The sequence below is a fragment of the Vipera ursinii genome (genome assembly GCF_947247035.1).
Source record: "Vipera ursinii genome assembly, chromosome: 7".
Lineage (NCBI taxonomy): Eukaryota > Metazoa > Chordata > Lepidosauria > Squamata > Viperidae > Vipera > Vipera ursinii.
The window spans coordinates 47,810,772-47,831,144 of NC_139521.1; the positions used below are offsets into that span (position 1 = coordinate 47,810,772).

Sequence of the window (20,373 nt, forward strand, 5' to 3'; positions counted from 1 at the left end):
TCTGCAGATAAGTTAAAGAAAATATTTTGCACATTAAAAAAAGGATAAAAATGTAGCAAAGAACTGAATTGACCATTATGTCAAAATGGAAGTCCGAAGAGAGCTACTTTAATATAATGCTAGATATGAACTGAAAATCATATTGCTTCAAATATTGAATCATTCATGAAACTCACAGTTTAACTTTAGTTAATCCAGCCATCCTACCCTATTTTACAGATTATTGTTAGTAGTTAATTGTAACTGCTGTGAAGCATAATGTAATAGAGAATGTATAGGATACAGATGGGATCAGCAGTGTACACCAGTACTCAGAACCAAGTTTCTAAATGAAACAGAACTTATTCTAAGATAAGTATAAATAAGAATTTGACCTAAAACATTCCAAAAGAAAAAAAATGTATGCTTCAAATATAACATATGCATGTGAACCCTCTTGAAAGGAGCCAGCACATACCAAGGTTTAGTTTCTTAGGCCATAGGCCATTGGAGACTAATGGAGTTTTAAATAGTTTCAATAGATACATCAGACATTGTCACCAGGTCTTAAGGGGCATTGCTGTAGGTCCCTCACTCTGGTAGCTCATTGTACCAAACTGCTGGGTCAGAATTTATGGGGGGAAAGAAAATTTTCTGACACTAGCATTTGCAAGTTCAAGTTTTCCTTGCACTGCTGTTAATAAATAAAATAATAAAACCTGTAAAATTTAAGATGTTTGTTTATTGATTTATTTGGTGCTGCCTTACACAACTTTTTGCCTTCCAATTTAGCAAACAGAACTACAAAATTGAAAGGAACAAGGAGCAACAAAGGAAGAACATGGAAAATCTCAACCAACAACACAAAAACATATATAACCAACATCAAGTAAAATATTCCAACCACTTAGGCAATGCACCTCGGAGAAAAGGTGGGTCTTCAAGCCCCACCCCACCCTCAGAAATCTTCCCCACCGAGATTTCAGCAGGAACATCCGGAAGGCAGAGACTGCAACAGAGAAGAGCTGACTGGTCCCTGATAGAAGGCATTACCGTAATTGAAGGCACTTGGAATGTGTTCATTTTATCAGCTTCTATCAGCCAGGAAGACATCACAGGAGCTAGGCAGATCCTTAAATAACCAAGCCTTATTAAACATTTTTAACACAAACATTTAGGATATACTTTGTCTTCTTTTTTCTTTCCAACTTACTCATAATAATGGACAGAAAGAAAGTTAAACTCTGCCACCCATGCCTGACTTTCTCCTTCCTGAAGAGGATATTTACTTTGGGAATTGTAAGAAGGAACACAATGTTTTTAAGTGGCAGAGAATAATAAATGTTCAAAGTGTCAGCAGAGTTCTAACAGTTTTATTAGAATAAGTATTGAATAAATTTTCTAGGTAGATGTGTTAAACCAGTGCTAATACTGATAGCTGGAACAACATGATAGGATACGCAAACTGCTTGTGCTTTTCTCTACCTTCAAAAAGGTTAATCCATTTACTAGGCTGACATTTATTTCATCCCTGTTCCCATTGAACACCACACATGATGTCTGCATACAATGGTAGACTGTAGAGATCAGGGCTTTTCAACCAGTGGTACGGGTACCACCTATGGTACATTGGCACCTGTCAGGTGGTACGGCAACCATCCTAGAAAAGTGGTAGCGGGGGAGGGGAATGAGCTGAACTGGTGGTAGCACTGCACAAGCCTGAGCGAGAGATGGCTGGAGCTGCAGGGCTGTCAGGGCTGAGCGGAAGCACCAGGATCAGTGCTTCTTCGGGGCTGTCAGGACTCAGCGGAAGCGCCAGGATCAGCGCCAGGCTCCAACTGGAGCTCGGCGCTGATCCTGGCACTTCTGCTGAGCCCAGAAAAAGCACCGATCAGCTGGAATGTTGCAGCATCTCCAGGGTCTTGTGATTTACATTCAGATGCTTGGCAATTATTCATATTTATGATGGTCACAGTGTTCCAGGGTCATGTGAAGTGACCAAAACCTGCTGCAACCACCCAGCAGACGAGGGGGGAATAAAAACCAACCCCACCCCACCCCCACTGCCAATCAGCTGACTCAGGAATTCTGGGAGTTGAAGTCCATGAGTCATAAAAGAGCCGAGGTTGCCTACCCCTGGACTAGACCAATTAATGTCTTTGTTGTCCCCTTATTGTTCCATACTGTAAACATACACTCTCTGACTAGCATAAAGGTCACTGTAGTGAACGCAAGCGCTTCTGCCCCCCCCTGCTCCCCTCAACTATATTCACTTACGGGCAGAATATCTAAGTCGGCATCCACTCATCTCAGGACTTTTCCGCACTGCTGACTTCAACTGCTGGTCTCCCAGGTTTAAACCTGCTAGAAATGAGGATGGATTAAGAAATCCTTTCTTGGATTTCAGCTCCTTCAGATCCACTTTGGCTCTAATAATGGCTGGTATTCTATCCTGACGTCAGTGACCTCAGCTCCCAACGTGTGGATTCCCCTCCTGCTTTTCCATTCCCAGCCACGCCATGATTGTGAATGCCAATTACTTTCCTTCTGTGAGTATGTTTTATATCCAGTGCTACATATTTTCTCTGGGGCTACTTAAAGCAAAAAAGGATTTTTTATATTCTTTTTTTTTTAAAAAGTGGATCCCTGTCGTGTAAACATGAAATGGTCTGGATTTTGAAATAATTTTGAATGCATAGGGTGGATGTAATCGTTTGTGGGAATGATTTTGGGAGACAGTGGAAGTGCCACAGACTAGATAATGGTCAGGTAAGAAAGGCCAAGCCTGCAGAAGAAATGGAAATATGGCAAATATCTCAGAAGGGGCACAGCCTAGTTTTTTGAACTGTAAAGGCAAGATTCTGTTAATGTAACCTCCCAATAGAGCTAGAGCTTCTGGGTGTACTGCTTCTCTGGACTACTTCACTAGGCTGACAATATAGGTATCAGACAAAAGGAATGGAGAACTAAAACAAATATACACCATGTTTGAATTAATGGCAGAACATGCAATGTTTATATTATCAGTTACGCATTGCCATGGGAATTATCCCATCTATGTGTAAGTACTGTACTTCTTGATTCTAATTTCAAAAACCCTGAACAATTTGAGAACTTGAAGGATTGTCCTTAGGCAAACCACTCTGCCTACACTTTTAACCCTTGGTGTAGCCGTAAGCACAAAGACGGGTCTTCTCGCACACTAGAGAAATTCTCTTACAAGTGGGATTCTACAGGTTCCATTGGTTCAACCCCATTAGGAACTCATTAGTTTGCTACACTTTTTAAATGTAATTTTATAATGCACTTGAGCTGTAGCTCTTTTTATAATCTCTCTCTACAGAGCTGAATACCATTTTATTGTTACCACCATCTGTTAGTTTAATTTAACTGTGGTAGGGTTTTTAATTATATTTTATATAGTTATGTTTTAATTTGAATATATTTCTGTTTTATAAGAATATTCTCTATGGTGAGATAAAGATTTATTAAATGCTATTAGTACAACTAATGACAAATCTAATGCCCAGTCATCAGAGCCCAGCAGTTCTGGGGTTTCTTGCCACCCTGCAAGGCAGGATGCAGCATGCTCAAAGAAATAGAGATGGGGGAGACAAGTGGGTGGGAGGAGTTGAACATTAAGTCCCTCACCTTTCTGAGACTCAGGGCTAGGAGGGACCAAACCTGGAATGGCTTGGACTGAGGTGAGTCCCCAGCAAATGACTTGTGGATTTGATTAATGACAGGAACAGGAAACGCAGAGATTGCCTTTGCTAAGTTATCCAGTAATGTGACATTGCACTTTACAACCCCATCACTGACCAATGGAAATTCTGGTCCCAATTATGATGTCAAGGACTACCTGTAATTACAGGTATTGACAGAGTCTTTTAGATTCAGAAACTATTCACAACCAGGTTTCTTTCTTTTTTTAGAAGTCATTATGTTTCCCAAGCTAGATACGCCTTAACCAGGAGAACTAAACCAAGAATATCCCATTCCAAATAGTGAACGCTAGAAAGAAAATTTCCATATTGGGCTGTTGCCTGGGACAAGGGCTGTAACTGATACTATAGCTCCTGTGCATTAGGTGTAATTTTGCAGGTCTGTAAACAAAGGAAAGCTGAAATAAGATCATAAGCAGACTTGCAGTTTCACTTAGTGACTGGTTTATTTAATGACTTGAGTTGCTATTCCAACTGCGGTCACAATTGCTAGTGAACATTGGGGGTTTCTTCTGAAAAATATAAAAAGATTGCAGGACAAATGGTTCTGGGAAGGGCAACATTCTCTCAATCTCAATCTTGATCTGTAAAATAGAATAACAGCCATCCTAGCTGAATTAGAATAATAGCCATCCTAGCCGAGGTACTCCTCGACTTATGACCACAATTGATCCCAAAATTTTGATTGCTGAGACGTTTGTTGAGTTTTGCCCCATTTTATGACCTTTCTTGCAAAGTTAAGTGAATCGCTGCAGTTGTTAAATTAGTAACATGATTGTTAAGTAAATCTGGTTTCTCCATTGACTTTGATTGTCAAAGGTTGCAAAAGATGATCACATGAGCTCGGGAGACTGTAACCATCATAAATATGAGTCAGTTTGCCAAGAATCCGAATTTTGATCATGTGACCGTAAGGATACTGCAATGGTCATAAGTGTGAAAAAAGGTCATAAGCCACTTTTTCAGTGCTTTGAAACTTTGAAGGGTCACTAAATGAACTGTTGTAACTCGACTATCTATATGTATAGTATTGCAAAGTGAAAAGGTAATATGTTGCTTGTTAGTAAGATGGGCAGCATATAAATTTAATAAATACCAGTAAGTAAGATATGTACATGCTAAGTCAAATTATACTAATCTAATTATGTTTAATTGTGAGTTAATATTGTGAGAGGTGACAAACACCTCAAGCTATATCAATTCAAAAGGACGCTCATTTGAGAAAGTGCTGTTCCCCTCATAAAATATAAATATGAACAATAGACCAGATCTACTTAAACAACAATGTACTCCCCTATAATCCCCATCCAAAGTACCTTGGAATAACATTGGGGTGAACTTTCTTCTATAAGATGCATTTAGAGAATATGGCGGCAAAAATCAATACTAGGAACAGCATACTCCAGAAATTATGTGGAACTAAATGGGGAGCTTCAGCTACCACCCTCAGGACATCAGCACTAGGTTGGTCTACTCTGCAGCAGAATATTGTGCCCTGTATAGCTTAACAGCTGCCATATTAGTAAATTAGATGCCAGACTCAACAACACCATGAGGAATATAAATGGATGTATTGAAACTACTCCAACCTGCTGGCTTCCTGTTCTTAGCTATACAGCACTGCCAGCTTTACAAAGGCAAGATGCACTAAAGAGAGAATATAGAAAATTTATGAACAACTCAACCCTACCATTGCACAGATTTTCCTCATTTATCAGCAGGAAGACTCAAATCCAGGAAGCCCCCCCCGTTGGCACTTGTACACAACTTTAACATAGATTCCCAATGAAAAGCCAAATGGGTCGCTGAACACCTACACATAGGCAGATATATAAATGACCCCAGAAAAACAGGGCCAGGCTTTCAACTACCACATCAGCCATGGACAATCCTGAATAGGATTTGCACCTCACATGGCAGCTGCCAGGACTCGGTATAAATGGGACTTAGTATCTTCCCCTCAGTCTGACTGAGGGTCCCACATCAAACTGTAGATCACATCAGACCAGCTCTAAACAGGGAATATATGGGTCCACTGATTTTTTATATATACGTATAAGCCGCTGTGCTTCAATGGTTAGGTGGCCTAGACATTGGTATTTCATAAAACATTTTAACATTTATATTTTGTTTTACTAATCTAGGCGAAATGTTAATATTTATTGCTAGTCCAGGGATAGGCAACCTCGGCTCTTTTATGACTCATGGACTTCAACTCCCAGAATTCCTGAGTCAGCACAGCTGACTCAGGAATTCTGGGAGTTGAAGTCCACGAGTCATAAAAGAGCCGAGGTTGCCTACCCCTGTGCTAGTCCACGTATGATATGCCACATATTAAATAAATAACAATTTTCTTCAGCAAACTCGGGTTACATTTCAGGTGTCCTTGCAAAGTTTTAGGTACAAACTTCTCTTCCACCTCCCAACTGACATTTCTGAACCAACCATTATTTACATTTTGCCACACAATTTTTAAAGCAGGGTCAGAAATTCAAAATACTGCCATTTCCGACAAAAAACAGGCTTGGTGTGTGTGTGTGGGGGGGGGCTTAGGCCAGTTCGGAGTGACTCAACAGTTCGGGATCTCTTACTACAAACGTGCTGCCTAATTAGGAAGGAGAATTAAAACAGAAGTATGTTCTCGGAGGTTTGCCTTCTTTCGCCTATATATCTACCTATTGCAAAAACACGATTCTGCACCTTTAAATCCGTGACTTTGACCATTTCCCCCTCTCCAAAAAATAAAACTCGGACTGAAACCTATTTGCTGGCGCGGCTTTTTAAGAGAAATAATTAGGACCGCACCCCTGGGAAACAAAAAGTGGGGTCTGGATCTGAACAGGCACTCTCGCCTCCCTTTCAATTCCGTTCGCGGAACTGCTCTCATCCGCAGCAGCAAGCCGACAAGTGGAATGACTAGGGCAGGGGTCTTCAAACTTGGTCCTTTTATGACTTGTGGACTTCAACTCCCAGAATTCCTCAGCCAGCAAAGCTGGCTGAGGAATTCTGGGAGTTGAAGTCCACAAGTCATAAAAGGGCCAAGTTTGAAGACCCCTGGACTAGGAAGTGTCTGATGATGTCTCTCGCCGCTTATTGGCTGTATCGAGAAAAGCCGTTGCCTTTTTTTTGGGCCGTGATTGGTGACGGCGAAAATCTCCTTTCTCATAAGCCCGCCTTTTCTACGTGTTCGCTCCCGCCTCGTTGTTTTCATGGGACAAGGCGCGTGCGCTGCTGGTTGGCCGAGGAAAAAGATTGCGCAGGCGTAGTGGCTGCTTTTGAACTCGGCTGGGGTCGGAGTGCCGGGCTATCCTGTGGCAGGTGGGTAAGTAGGCGAGCGCCTCTTTGGCAGGTGACGAAATCGGAAGAAAGAAGGGTCGAGCGCGCGCTTCTTGCCCTGGGGAGTCTTGCCGAAGCTGAGACGCGGCGTGGCGATGGGAGGGGAATTAGCCGGAGGGTATGGATGATGGGTTGATGGAATGTAGGCAAAGGTTGCTTCGTGCCAGGATGCAAAACCGTATTTGCTTTCGAAAAAGAGGGCGTATTTTCCTCCGAATAGGGCCTTGCAGTAGAAATGCGAAGAATCCCGCTTAGACTTGGTAGGATCTGTCTTCAGATGTGTCGGAAAAAGCATCTCTCTCCACCTCCCTCCCTTCGTCTCTGGTAACAGGGGATCCAATCCAGTCTTTAGAACACAATAGCATTCAACCATGACAAATTTGAAAAATACAAATGTATTAGTACACTGACACAACAATTTGCGTGAGCTTAAATGGATTCCAGAAGATGGTAGAGGACAGGAAGGCCTGGAGGAACGTTGTCCATAGGGTCGCGATGGGTCGGACACGACTTCGCAACTAACAACAACAACAACACAATGTGAATATACTTACTGTATACAAGTATGTATATCCTGTGTTGTTAGCTGCGAAGTCGTGTCCGACCCATCGCGACCCTATGGACAAGGTTCCTCCAGGCCTTCCTGTCCTGTACCATCTTCTGGAGTCCATTTAAGCTCACGCCTACTGCTTCAGTGACTCCATCCAGCCACCTCATTCTCTGTCGTCCCCTTCCTCTATTGCCCTCGATCTTTCCCAGCATTAGGCTCTTCTCCAGTGAGTCCTTACTTCTCATTAGGTGGCCAAAGTATTTGAGTTTTAGCTTCAGGATCTGGCCTTCTAAAGAGCAGTCAGGATTGATCTCCTCTAGGACTGACCGGTTTGATCGCCTTGCAGTCCAAGGGACTCGCAGGAGTCTTCTCCAGCAGCACAGTTCAAAGGCCTCAATTCTTTGGCGCTCAGCCTTTTTTTATGGTCCAACTTTCACTGCCATACATTGCAACTGGGAAGACCATAGCCTTGATTATACACACTTTTGTTGACAGGGTGATGTCTCTGCTTTTTAGTGTGCTGTCTAGATTTGCCATGGCTTTCCTCCCGAGGAGCAAGCGTCTTTTAATTTCTTGGCTACGGTCCCCATCTGCAGTGATCTTGGAGCCCAGGAAAATAAAATCTGTCACTACCTCCATTTCTTCCCCATCTATTTGCCAGGAATTGAGAGGGCCGGATGCCATGATCTTGGTTTTCTTAATGTTAAGAAATATATATCCTGTACAGAGTATTAACTGAAATTGCCCTAAAATATATTTAAAATGAGTTGAACCCCAGATAATCATTTTCATTTTAGGATGTGCTCCTTTGGGCTGCAGTAATATTTGCTTGAAGAATTGTTTAAAGTTTTAAGAATGTGTATATTCTAAAAATGTTATAAAAAGTTGGGAAGTGGGTAGTTTTAATATGTGCAAAATTCTATCACTTTTCTAGAATAAAAAGTATAGCTATTTGTCACTTAACCCAGCATTTATAACTACTGCATCATCTTTTTTTTGACATTCTTAATGGCTGCTGAGTCTTGCATTTTGAAGTTTGGGTAACAAGTGTTGTCCATCTAAAATATTAAACCAGAAAATAGTGATTCTATGTATGTGCATATTATTGATACTGTTTTCTGTCCTTCAAACAGAACATATCAGAAGAAGCTGAGGACTGAAAGGATCTGTTTAACAATGATGAATGCGGATATGGATGGTAGAATGCATTTTACTACTATTTTTGCTTTTATGTATGTTGTAATATTTAACTGTTCTAAAGATTATGCATTTTTTATCAGCTGTTGAGACTGAAAATCAAGTAGAATTAGAAGAAAAAACACGACTTATCAATCAGGTTTTGGAACTGCAACATACACTTGAAGGTTAGTTTCTTAATTTATATGCATAACTTAATGCCAAATTATTTTAAAGATAGAATGTTATTAATAGAAAAAGTAAACTGATTGTGTAAATATATTTGAATATTTCCTTTAATTCTGTGGGCTAGGCTAATAATATAATATTAAAATTAATAGTCTTATACCCATGACTGCAGTTTAAAAGCAGTGCTTTTTACGGAAACTAGAGCAATGAGGTATATTTAAATGTGTCTGTCAGTTCCTTTTGACTCTGAGTAAGTAACTTAGATTACTATGAAGGCTGACAGATTAAGGAGTTAAGATATTGTTGTCCTGGATGGTTTGAGGATTCTAGCACTGAACAAGGAGGTTGGACTAGAAGACCTTCAGCTTTATGATTCTATGAAATAATTGCAATAACTTCTGCTCCATTTATGGGTTCATTTCAAGATTTCTTTCCAACATTTAATAATTAGTTGTGAACCAGGATATTATAAAGCTCACCTTTTTCTAGACCAGGGGTAGGCAATCTCGGCTCTTTTATGACTCATGGACTTCAACTCTCAAGAGTTGAAGTCCATGAGTCATAAAAGAGCCGAGGTTGCCTACCCCTGTTCTAGACAGACCTGCCCTGGTGAGAAATCTTTAGGAAGTGACAGGTCATAGGACATTTTTGGTTTTGTCATCCTGACTTTGGTATGCCCTACCTGATAACAGATTGGTTGGGGGCTTTTTTGTAACTATGCACATACATTTATTGGGGTCATTGTATGGATTTCATTATACAATTGCCTTTGTATTTTTAATGACTTTCAAAAAAAATTGCATTTTTTTAAAAAAAAAATGTTCTGCCTAACAGTTGGCTACTAAAGACCTTTACATGTCTTTACAGATCTGTCTGCAAGAGTAGATGCCGTTAAAGAAGAAAATTTGAAATTGAAATCAGAAAATCAGGTTCTTGGACAATATATAGAAAACCTCATGTCCGCCTCTAGTGTTTTTCAGACTACTGACACAAAAAGCAAAAGAAAGTAAGGCGCTGGTAACCAAACAATACTATTGTATTGCTGCTGCTTTTGTTTAATTTTAAATTACACAAGGCTACATAATACTGTAGTTCGTATCATCATTGTATGAAAAATTAATGTTAATTCTAGACATTTTACTTTTTTTAATGAATTGGACAAGTCTTTAACGTCAGTTTTCAGCAACATAGCATAGAGAAAATATATTTATTACTAGCACAGTCTGAATACAAGTGCTTTTGAAAATCAGTTCTGCTTTTATGGTTAATGTCATACATGGCCGAGTACTGTATTTATCATGGTTTTTATAGTATTACTATTTGCTAGCAACTTAACACAGTGTTGTGCAGAGTGGTATGAAAATACTTCTTTGGAATGAATTATTTGCATGACTTCTCTTAGTTTTCAAAAAAGTTGTACATGTCCATCTCTTATGCCTTCTCCAGAAAAATCTATGCTAATTCTTCCAGATGAAGAAATAGTTTAGCTTGTTGAGTGGTGGAAGGTAATTCTTTTAAACGAGGATGTAACATAATGTATTGCTTGCAAAATTGTAAAGAGGAAAAAGAGCACTATAAAGCTTGTTATACCACTCTCTGGAACTAATAAATTATAATTTTAAAAATGTCTTAAAGTTCCTTTTGCTTATTGGGCCGGTATAATGCTGCAGTTGATTTAAGTGTGTCCTATTTACAGAACACTTAGTTGCATAGCAATATTATCAATTATGCAAGCTTAGGAAAAATATTCTTGTAAACAGTTAATAAACATATTTATGAATTTTCACTAGTTATATACATTTACTGCATAATTCCTACTAACTTATAACCACATTTTAGCCCCGCAGATGTTTTGCCTTACAGTAATACAATGAAATTAGGGTTTTTCAAGCATGATACACATCTCTCTACGAAAATACTATCTGCTACAGAGATGTACCAAATGTCTGTCTCTGATACACTTCAAGCAGTTAAATGTAGTTAAGGCTTTTTATAATATACTACTTTTCCAGATAAGTAATTTACTTAAATGCAGGTATACGCACAATGACATTTCTGTGAATATATATAATAAGGCTGTTAAGAAATTATCAAATTTTCACTAAAGGTGAGCTGTAGGGAATCATTTTATTGTCTGGTGTCACTTAAACTTGGTTGATATTGCTAGAATGAAAATTGCAGTCCTAATGGACTTGGAAGAAGCAACAATTAGGTTTTTAGAACAGGATGTGGCTTCTGATTTGATTGGGTTCTAACGTTGTTTGGGGTGTTTTTTGCCATTTTTCTTAATAGTAGTTTGGGGATGATTTAATTTCTATCCTAAGCAATAGTCTACTGTTTTGTAGGTAGGTGGGTATTTCTGTTTTGGGGAGGACATAAATGATTTAAAACAGTCTCATAATTGGTACTCATTTAGTAGGTTTGAAAGAGTGTCTTTTAGTGAACTATGTATGTGTTTAATGCCTTTTTCTTCTGATGAATCCCACTAGAAAAATATTCTAGAATTTTTTTCACTATTCTATGAGGAATGTTTTTGAAACTAATTTCACCTTCTCCATTTCCATTAATCTAGTTGTCAAACAATCTGCTTAACTAGCAGTTTTCCTATCCCCTCTTCCTCTATGGATATGATGCAAGTGCAACATTTCAGATTCAAAAGGAAACCTTTGGATTGTATAGGGACAGAATTGATTGGTGATTAAGTGCCATTTTACCTTGGTGAAATGCATGGGTATTCCTCCAAATTCTTTATATCACTTCATACATTTGAGAAAAGTAGGAATGTGAAGAGAAGAACTGCTTGTGAATAGTTGTGAGTTAATGTAGAACAAGCCAAGAATCATCTAGTCTTGAGGTCACATGATCAAGAGACCTGAACTTAAAGACAAGCATCCATTTGCTCGTAGGAATTATTTCTATCCAGTTTAAGACTAATTCAAACAGCAGAGTGAGAAAGTGCTATCTAAAGAAGATTGTTCATGTGATACTGAATTTAAATGTAGTATTTATGATTGTTTTAGTAAACAAATCCACCACTGGGGCTTATGTTCCACAAATCTCAGAATATATACCAAATAAAGATTTTTTGAGTGTATTTTGGTCTGTTCTGCATCTTTTAAAATGTTATTTGGAAAATAAACCTTAATAAATATTACAATAATTTCTATGAAAAATGGTAGAGCTAAACTGTTTTCAGCATCTTGTCAAAAATACTATACAGCAGTTATGAAAGATTCCCAAAGAATAGCCCTTACTCAGATAAAGGCCATACTCTTGATCTATAAGCATTCAGTTAGTAATGCTTTATTACAGATGATGAGGTTTCCATTGTTCTGCATAATGGTGATTCTTTGTCACCTAAGCAGTGTTATGCAAACTGCAAACACAGATTAAGAAATAAGCCAAAATTATGGAACAAACGTGAAGAATGGAAAAAGGGAGTAGAACTAAATCTAGTCTATATCAACACCATTCATACCTCTTTGTGTCTTTCTATCAGTGGTTCTACCACATCCATGCATCATGCACTTCATTTACTTTCTTTTGTTCTTTTAAACTTTTTACTCTCTTTCAGAATCTCACTCCAACTACAACTTTCTTAGCCTCTTTTTCTCTCAATCATACTCATACACATTCATTCAACATCCATTCACATTTAACCCCCCCCCAGACTTCATAGGAGACCTATCTCCACTGTGTTCAATTTACTTTTGATTTTCTTCACACACCTGTTGGTTCCCTGTAACAGTTTATCAAAAGCAGAGAAAATAACTTTTTTTTAACATTTATGTCTAGCAACAGGCCAAATACTATCTTTCTTTTAGCATTTGAATTTGAATGTATTAAAAAAATGTCCAACCATTTTCCTTTCTTTAATAAATATTTTATCTCAGAATATACATTAATCTATTTGCTCAAGCTTTATGCTGCAATAAGTAATTCAGTTTTCCCCATTAACCACAATTGCCTTAGATCTTCAATACAGGTATTCCTTGGCTTATAACTGGTCGTCTATTGAACATTTGCAGTCATGACAGCCTTGGAAATGATGCTTTATGGCCTATAAAGCACTTCTGGCTGTCATAAAATGTTGTGCTGATTTTCCCAAGTCATATGACTGCATTTTGGTCACTTAGCAACCTGTTCACATTTATGACCTGTTGCTAAGCGCCCTGTGATCATGTGATTGCCATTTCTAATTTTCTCTCCTGGCTTTCCCAGTCAATGGGAAAGCCAGCAGGGAAGATTACAAAGGGAGGGAAGTTGGCTTTGAGGTCAGTTCTCCCACCATGCTGATTTTCCCTCCCTATGCAAGAGGAGGAAATTTAACAGGATCGAGGAACAGGCCTCAGATTTGGCAAAAATGCTAGCAAACACCAGCATTCTGAGCCTTTCAAAATGAATGTCTACATTTATTACTGGTATTTAAGCAAACACCATCTCCACTCCTCCAAAGGGAAAAACACTTAGCAAACACCAGTATTCTGAGCCTTCCAGAATGGTGTTTGCTAGCATTTTTTACCAGATTTGAGGTCCATCCTTTAGTGTACTGGGGGATTTTCCACCAGAGGGTGGGGGGACAGCTTGGGTATCTGGGTGTAGTAGCATTTGGCTTAAGGACCACAACTGAGAGCTGGGATTGTGGTTGTTGAACAAAACTGTCATGTGGCATCTCACTTAAGTGCTTTGCTCAACAGCCATGATTTTGGGCCCAATTGTTGTAAGTGGAAGACTACCTGCTTATTAGTTTTCAAATCTATACCTCTTGTATCATACTGTATTCACTTCAAATATTTGGACCTTGAAGCAACACATAATGTATATATTCACACCCAAAACCAGACTGCTGGTGAAATGTGATTTAGAATCCAAACGATTTAAAGGCAGTAAATACAGTATATGCAGAATTGGAATGCAGTGATAGAGAAGGAGCAATGGAAATTTCAGTGGAAGAATATTACATTCATTCCAAACATTACATTCAGAAAAAATAGTGTGTTTTATTGTTGGTATACTATCTCTATTTTGATTGCTAAAATGTTTAATTTATTTTTAAATAATTGCTGGAAAGGTAATAAGCTGATAGGATAATTTTTTCATATTTGATGGCAATGTTATAAAATTCAACCATTCTGAAAAATGATTCATGCTAATTTGAAGGAAATTTTGAAAAATGAATTCTCATTTCAGTCTGCAATATTTTTACAGGTAGTCCTCAAGTTATGGTGACAATTGGGACTGGTATTTCTGTTGCAAAGTGATGCTTTCTTAAAATGTGACATCATGTGACAACACCTAGCAAAGGCAATAAGGACCATGTGGGTCATTGATCAAGGACCTCATGTGAACATGACTTCCGACTTCCTTCAGTTTCCCTGTTGACTTTGATAGCAAGGAATGTTGGAAATTGTGATCACATGACCATGGCTCTCATGTTCACTTAAGTGTACAGATATAAAATAATCCTGTTCTGCAATAAAGAACCTTCAGACAAAATAGCTTTTTAAAATAAAAATGTGTTAGTGGGCACCCAAAGATAAGAGATCCTTGTTGTATTCATTTGCTCAAGATAACCCAGAAGCGAAATTCCTGCAGAAAATGTGCAATCCATTTCTGGAAACTCTAATGCTATTCTAGTGATTTTTCATTTTGCACTGTGTTACACATTGAATGTTGACAGTTCTGAATATATAGCAAAAAATTAAGGGTTAGTATTATTAAAAATAGTTTATTTTAAAAAATGTGATTCCAATAATATACGCAATAATAAGCTTCAAGTTAAATAACAGGTTATATTAAAGATTTTTATTTAGGAATAAATATAATTTAGGAACTAAATTGTACATGGATTATGTCAATCTGGCTTGAAACATAAAACTATAAAAGCATGAAAAATTTCATGTACACAAGTTACATAAATACAGTTAATGTTTTTCCATTTAAATGTAAAACGTTTAAAATTAATAACCAAGTGCTTTTTTAAAAAAAAAAGCAGCAACTATAACAAACATCAAACACACATTACAACAAAATGTAAGTAAATATTACATTTTTCAAAATTGTCATCAATAGCCAAACACAGTTATTGCATTCAGGTCAAAATATCAAAATGATTTTTATCTTTGAAGTTTTTAACTCTAAAGCTTAAAAACAATATATAGAGGTAGGGAAAAAACATTAAAGTAAAAGTTTAAAGGATAATTTGAAGCCAAACTTCTTTCCAAACAATATTATTTAAATAATTTTAAAAAATATTTATAATGATTCAGGCCTATTGCCATTTTAAAAAAATCATTTATCAAGTAAAGAACCAGATAACGTAACAAGTAGTAATGTTTCTTCAAAATTAAAATGAAAAACCTGACAAGATAAAGACCGTCTGTAAAGTAGGACTTAAAATCCAAACTGAGTTCAGTCTTTGTTTAAGAGTTAATAATCTCCATGCCTGTGCCAGTGTTAAAACAGTATGACTGGATTCTGTAACTAGAAACATAAATAATACTAGATGGAAGTGTGTTAGTCTTTTCGAACTCTTCGTTTACGTACTGATTTTGTAGGTCCATCAACAGACCCAGTGCTTTCATCTGCTTCTCTCATCTGGTGGGGAAGGAAAATATAAACGAGAGTTGTCAAAATAAGTTATGGTTCATTATTATCCATCTTGATTGCAACCAAGTATTAAGTTTACTTTTGAATATATTTCTTTTTAATAATGTTTTTATTTCTTAGAGCATTAAGAAAATCAATAATTACTTTGCATTTATAAATATGGCTTGCTTATGATTCTTTTAAGCATAACTTGTATTACTTATAGAAAGATGGAATCAAAATATAGGATACTTATTGAATCCAACATATTTGTCAATATGGAAAGGTGATTTTTTTCCATATTGACTTAACGTATCTGCTTTCTAGTGTATTTAGATCCTAATATAGTCTAAATTCACTAGAACTCTAGTATTTCAGGAAACAATTACGTCAGTTAGAAAGTTATGGAATGTAATGTTAAATAAAAAAAGATTTGATCCTTTTTCCCATGCTAAATTGACTTTCTGGAAAACCCAACTTTAAAAAATTGGGAAAAGATGGTGGTATGGAAAAATTGGATGGAAGCAAGCATATGGACCAATTGATAGATAATAATGAATTTTTAACATGTGCTGTATTACAAAATATATCAAATGTAACCCAGTGGCAATATTTACATATTTACAGTTACATTTGTTAACAACATTGTTAGCCTTTTCACCTGAGATACTAGAAGACCTGGTTAAATATTATATATTTAATATATATAAATAATAATAATAATAATAATAATAATAATAATAATAATAATAATAATAATAATAACAATAATAATAATATATAAATATATAAATATAATAAATATTGTTAGCCGCCCTGAGTCCTTCGGGAGATAGGGCGGCATATAAGTCCCAATAATTAATTAATAAATAAATAAATAAATAAATAAATAAATAAATAAATAAATCTTTTAGCATATCTAGCTAGCTATCATCAATAAATCAAATTGATATGCAGATGCTGAGAAACAAGTGGAATAAAGAATTCAGTTATGCAATTATATACAGCATAAATAATGGGACAGTATCTTAATTTCTGCAGCAATGGTACTAACAGTGTCTCTAATTATGACTTATGACTTTACAAAAAAAATATTTAGAATTTATTGAACTCCATTACATTTGAACAAAAAAAAAGATTGTCTAAGACAGCTTATGATAATAAGATAATGCTTCTTTACTGTGTATATTTTTACAATGTCCTATATTTAACAAGTTTGGGGAGAATGTAGTGGACTATAAAACATGACTGTGTCAAAAGCTAAACTGTTTAGAGAATAATATTCTCTTGAACTATATATCTGGTACTTGGAATTTGATAATTGGATTTTGACAACTATATATCTAGCACTTGGATTCTAACAACATCAATGGATTCTCTGTGTCCTTACTATGGGTGAAAAACTGATATTACAATACATGAAAAATAAATGTATGGCTCCATTTACTCAACACATTGAAGACCTGACTGCACTTACTACTTTTGAACAAATTGCATACAGACCTAAATTTTGTGTGGACAACTATAATGAAATACGAAAGTGAGGGGTGCTTTTCTAGATCTAACATATTTCTGCTTTCCATTTTATTCTATTTATACCTTAAAGAGAATTGGCGGAACTAAAACATTTTACACTTCTGTAATTCTAGTAAGCCTCACCTCATCCTCTTCTGAGTGAGATTTATTATCCTCTTCCTCTTGACTTCTTTCAGCAGTATCATTTTCTTCTTCATAATCATCATCTTCACCACCTTCATATTCCAAGAGACAGTAATTATTAAATTTAGTACAGTTAAGGATGAAAAATATAGCAAGGACACATAGATTGTCTGATAAACAAATAACTACAATGAGTTCTCAGGCCAGTTTGGTACAGTGGTTAAAGCACTAGGCTAGAAACCAAGAAACCGTGAGTTCTAGTTCCACCTTAAGACACAAAACCATCTGAATTCCCTTAGGCCAGTCACTCTTTACAAGCCCTAGAAAGGAGGCAATGTCAAACTACTTCCAAAATCTTGCCAAGAAAACAGCAAGGATTTGTACAGGCAGTTTCAACTGTCAATGCTGAGTCAAATGTACACACACACACAAAGGACGAATCTTTAACGTATACAGTAATAAAGTCTGTCAATTAACAGATTACATAATTATTCAATCTCACATTCATATTAGTTAAATTTCGTAACTAATTTTATCTCAATCAACTTTTTTGTCATTTTGCATTTGGGTCATAATAACACTTGGAGAGAACCTGAAATGGATATTTATAGGATGAATAGAGCAAATTGAATGCATGTCCATCCTTTCCCCTCCCTTTATGATGCTGATGACTTCCTGACATTACAGTGGCTATGGATAAGGCCATTCCTCCCCTTTCCTTCTTGCTATGCTTTCTCCTGCCAAGGAACACTTCAGACTTGTTTTATTTTTTTCTCCTTCCCTTATACTTCTAGAAAAAACATATTTTGGTCCATGTGCAGAATAGCTCTACATTGTTTCATTATACAGACCAAACATCTATTCCAGATGGAATGCATGGAGCAGTTCATACAGTATACAGAACATCTGAATACTTTCAAATAACCACATTGGAAATGGACTAGTGGGATTATGGATTTTATTGAGGAACTCTGGATGTGTATTAAAGGGTGACATAGACTATATATAAGTATGGAATATTTAACAATAGTTTTTCAGCTTGGAGTACGTTTTAAGTGGTTCAGCAACTAATGTAAGCTACGATTTTGCCAGTTTATCACAGTTTCAAATAAATATCAAAATCTCTTACCTCCTTCACCAATATTTTCACTGAGTTTTTTAATTTCATCCTTCTCTGATATGTCTTGTTCTAGTTCTCCTTTTGTAATTAGCTTAGCTAAATCAGTTTTTTTGTAGTCTATATCTTCATCCATTTTCTAAAATAGAAGGATTAATTATCTGATATTCAGACTTAATTTTTTTTCAAAACATTACAAAGCAGTTGAATGTCCCATGCTTGCCAATTTCCTTTCCTTCTTTCTTTCTCCCACTACAATATATTTCTAAACATATTTTGAGAGCCAAGAATAGATCAAGCAAATTACTGATTTTTATAATAAAAATGAGATAGATACCTTGGATGGCCAGCAGAACAATATGCCCATTCCTATAGGTAGTGCCAGCGTTAAGATATAAATAATCCAAAGCCACGGGCGCTCTTCTGCAGCAGTTACCAACTGGCTGAACATACCAGGCTAAAAAAGCAAAGGCGTGCACTTATTTTAGAGCTCAAGCTTCATGGAATTTTCTTCAATACATTATTTTTTTTAAAAAAATGTTGATCAATCCATGCGCTATATCAATTATAAGCAAGAGTGTTAATATGAAAGAAACGTCTTAACAGAAAGAAGCCACTATCTTAATTGTTATATCTCAAATCAATAACTAAAATTGGTGGATCACATACCTGGAGGAAAAATATAGTCATTTGCTTCCTGTTAGTGATTAAGGTAACTAATATTTAAAAATAAAGTTTTGTTCTCAAACAGATTTTATTATAATCCAAGAACCGATAATACAATGTTGTATTTTTTAAACAAGAATTCCTCTCTATTACATTTTTTTAATATTCTTTGACCATTCTTCTCATGCTAAAATCAGGCTACAAAATATTCTAAGAAAGGAAGGGTCTGCCTATTATTAACATCTCTTATGAAATTTCTCCCAGTTATTGGTATGAAGTTAGTTACATATTTACAACTAATACATATATACATACATAGATTCACAAGTGGCAGCTGTATTTAAAGGGCTTTGGCACAGAAATATCTTGTGCACCACTTGCAGCCATTCCTTGATTGAAAAATCATGCTCACAATTATTGATGTTATCGTTACTTCCCATTCTACATAGGCTGTCCCTTGGAAAGAATTTGGAAACTACATTTCATACAAAATATGACATCTGAGGCAGTGGTGGCTGTTTTTCATTATATTTGGGTGACAACTGCACTGATTCCCATTGAGTTCTGAGTTCATTCCAAAGTGCTGGTTGTCACCTTCAAAATCATACATGATTCTGAACTGGGTATCTGAGTGACCACCTTCTATATTTGTCCTGTGGCAAGAGGGGCACCAAGCAAATTTAATAAATAAATTTATTTTATTTAATAAATAACAACACTCATCTACTATCCAATCAAATTGAATAGGGGAAGCTCCCTCCAGGTCCTATATATTTGTGAACACCATCTAATGGGACTTAGAAAATGGGAATTTTCAATCACTTCCCAAATGTCTTGGAGCTCTATCCTTACAAAGACCTACCTCTTCACCTCTTCACTCATGGATCTTTAGCAAGAAAGAGAGTACATAAATAAATAAGATGGGAGGGCAAGGGAAACAAAGCCTTTCACCGTAGTGAAATCTAATCTTTTAGCATCACAAACCTATTCAAGAAATGTTTGTCATTAACTCCTGAAATTATTTAACTAGGATATCAACTTTTTTTCCTTCAAAGGTATACAACACTCAATCTCTTGATCCACTAGATTTGTACTGCGTAAGTGGCATGATGTATGGGTATTATTATATTCAAGTGATGATTATTGATATTGTGAGCATATGTATAAATCAAACTAGACAGAAGACCTGACCATGAAGACAAGAAGTTGCCCAAATCTCAATAAATTTGTTTACTATGTTAAAAAAATCAAGTGGCATTTTAAGTGCCTTGTGTAAAAGTAAACAAAGCATAAAAGCAAGATTCTAAGGTTAATATAATCAAACTCATCCATGGGCAATCAGAAAGATTGATTAGGAAATCATTATTAGTAAATGTATACAAAACATT

At 36.4% G+C, this 20,373-nt stretch overlaps 2 protein-coding genes across 6 annotated transcripts in view; one reads left to right on the forward strand and one right to left on the reverse strand.

The window, feature by feature from the left end:
• The first annotated feature begins 6,923 nt into the window (after positions 1-6,923).
• On the forward strand, positions 6,924-20,099 carry SCOC (short coiled-coil protein). Of its 4 annotated transcripts, none has more exons than XM_083367732.1 (5): positions 6,924-7,022; positions 8,724-8,788; positions 8,871-8,954; positions 9,823-9,961; positions 20,041-20,099. In XM_083367732.1, exons 2-5 carry the CDS (start codon positions 8,767-8,769, stop codon positions 20,069-20,071), a joined length of 276 nt encoding a protein of 91 aa, XP_083223858.1. In that variant the 5' UTR covers positions 6,924-7,022; positions 8,724-8,766; the 3' UTR covers positions 20,072-20,099. The 4 variants fall into 4 exon arrangements, with proteins under 4 accessions (XP_083223858.1, XP_083223856.1, XP_083223859.1 ...); XM_083367730.1 differs by lacking the exon at positions 20,041-20,099 and adding an exon at positions 11,528-12,021; XM_083367731.1 differs by lacking the exon at positions 20,041-20,099 and adding an exon at positions 11,528-12,021 and having other exon boundaries at positions 6,951-7,026.
• The window catches only part of CLGN (calmegin), a 33,862-nt gene continuing 28,339 nt past the window's right edge, over positions 14,851-20,373 (reverse strand). For both annotated transcript variants that reach the window (XM_083367723.1, XM_083367724.1), the window contains exons 12-15: positions 18,657-18,776; positions 18,332-18,458; positions 17,203-17,294; positions 14,851-15,552 (exon numbers count right to left, since the gene is read on the reverse strand). In XM_083367723.1, coding sequence (XP_083223849.1) covers positions 15,472-15,552; positions 17,203-17,294; positions 18,332-18,458; positions 18,657-18,776 — 420 coding nt within the window. In that variant the 3' untranslated portion in view covers positions 14,851-15,471. The remainder of the gene's footprint in view (positions 15,553-17,202; positions 17,295-18,331; positions 18,459-18,656; positions 18,777-20,373) is intronic.

Bases quoted from the DNA above. Each gene is read 5' to 3' on its own strand.
- SCOC (XM_083367730.1), top strand. From the start codon at position 8,767: ATGATGAATGCGGATATGGATG. The intron at 8,789-8,870 runs GTAGAATGCATT...ATTTTTTATCAG, and splicing joins GATGAATGCGGATATGGATG to CTGTTGAGACTGAAAATCAA. The intron at 8,955-9,822 runs GTTAGTTTCTTA...ATGTCTTTACAG, and splicing joins ACTGCAACATACACTTGAAG to ATCTGTCTGCAAGAGTAGAT.